The sequence below is a fragment of the Eimeria maxima genome, genomic scaffold (assembly GCF_000499605.1).
Source record: "Eimeria maxima Weybridge genomic scaffold, Emw_scaff44, whole genome shotgun sequence".
In the NCBI taxonomy this organism is placed as follows: domain Eukaryota; phylum Apicomplexa; class Conoidasida; order Eucoccidiorida; family Eimeriidae; genus Eimeria; species Eimeria maxima.
In genome coordinates, this window is record NW_013563856.1 from 2,280 (window position 1) to 4,095 (window position 1,816).

The 1,816-nt window shown below is 25.4% G+C and overlaps 1 protein-coding gene across 1 annotated transcript in view; it reads right to left on the reverse strand.

The window, feature by feature from the left end:
- EMWEY_00007310 (hypothetical protein) overlaps positions 1 to 1,816 on the reverse strand; it is a gene marked incomplete at both ends in the record, with an annotated part of 4,460 nt that overhangs the window by 1,469 nt on the left and 1,175 nt on the right. Inside the window, 2 exons of the mRNA XM_013478464.1 lie at positions 491 to 750; positions 1,505 to 1,693. Of these exons, the coding sequence (XP_013333918.1) occupies positions 491 to 750; positions 1,505 to 1,693 (449 nt within the window). The remainder of the gene's footprint in view (positions 1 to 490; positions 751 to 1,504; positions 1,694 to 1,816) is intronic.

Sequence of the window (1,816 nt, forward strand, 5' to 3'; positions counted from 1 at the left end):
TAAAAAAAAAAAAAAAAAAAAATTAATTAATTAATTATATTTAATTATAATTATATTAATAATTATATTAATAATAATTATATTAATAATAATAATAAATAGAGGAAGAAAGCATAAATAAATAACATATATAAATACAACATAAAACCATCAAACAAACAACCAAACAACAACAGCAGCAACAGCAACAGCAGCAACAGCAGCAGCAGCAACAGCAGCAGCACAAAACCACCACCATGACAACGACAATCATCATCATCAGCAGCAGTTCCTCCTCTTCCTGTTCCTGTTCCTCTTCCTGTTCCTGTTCCTCTTCTTCCTATGTAATACTATCTAATACAGATTTAAGTAGATGTATATAAACAACCATATACAACCAACAGGAGCAGCAACAGGAGCAGCAACAACAGCAGCAGCAACAGGAGCAGCAACAGGAGAAACAAGAACAGGAACAGCATGGGTTACTCGTCGTCCCCTCTATATAACTTACTGTGTAATATTATCTAATGCAGATTTGAGTAGATGTCTACATATTTCTTCTTGTAATTCATCATGATGATCAGAGAAATCATAAGATAATAAAAGTAATGCATTTAATACAATTGCTATCCAATGATGTAAGAAATTTATTTTCTCATAGGCAAGATAAGAAGAAAAATAAGGTATAAAGGAATATAAATTACTCAATTTATTATCTAAACGTAATAATAATTCACTACTCAATACTATTCCTAAATAACTACAAAAAAACTGCACACAAATATATATATACATATATATATATATTAATATATATATTATTATTATTTTTTTTTAGGGTTTAGGGTTTAGGGTTTAGGGTTTATTTAGGGTTTATTTAGGGTTTATTTAGGGTTTAATAAGTTTATATAATTGATAATAAAGGTTAACTTGTATTATTAAATAGGTATTATCTATGCTAATTATTAATTAGGGTTTACAATCATGAATTAGGGTTTAGGGTTTAGGGTTTAGGGTTTATCAAACATATATACCAGAATTATCACCAAAAATATGTAAATAACGAAGAATAAAAGAATGAAAAAAAAAACGACAAAATAAACAAAATAAATAAATAAATAAATACATATTAGTGTATATAGTGTTTATATAATTAGTGTTTAGGGTTTATTAGGGTTTATTAGGGTTAATTAGTGTATACCTGTCTATAGTTGGATTAGAATTATCACCAAAAGTATGTAAATAACCAAATATAAAAGGTACAAAAGAATAAAAAAAAACGACAAAATAAACAGGATAAATACATTACTGTATAGTGTTTAGGGTTTAGGGTTTAGGGTTTATTAGTGTTAATTAGTGTTTACCTGTCTATAGTTGGATTAGAATTATCACCAAAAGTATGTAAATAACCAAATATAAAAGGAATAAAAGAATGAAAAAAAGGACAAAATAAATACATAAATACCTTACTGTATAGTATATAGTGTTTAGGGTTTAGGGTTTATTAGGGTTTATTAGGGTTTACCTGTCTAGTTGGATTAGAATTATCACCAAAAGTATGTAAATAACCAAATATAAAAGGAATAAATGAATGAAAAAAAGCAACAAAAAGAATTTCATAGAATTGATCTTCTCCAATTAATCCTTCAAATGAAAAATCACCAAAACGAATAAAATTATCTCGTCGTCTTTCTCCCGATATTACCTCATGCGCCTGTATATATATATATAATATATATATATTTATTTATTTATTTTATTTATTTATTTAATTTCATTTATTTTATTTTATTTTATTTTTATTTTTATTTTTTTTTTTTTTTTTTTTTTTTTTTTT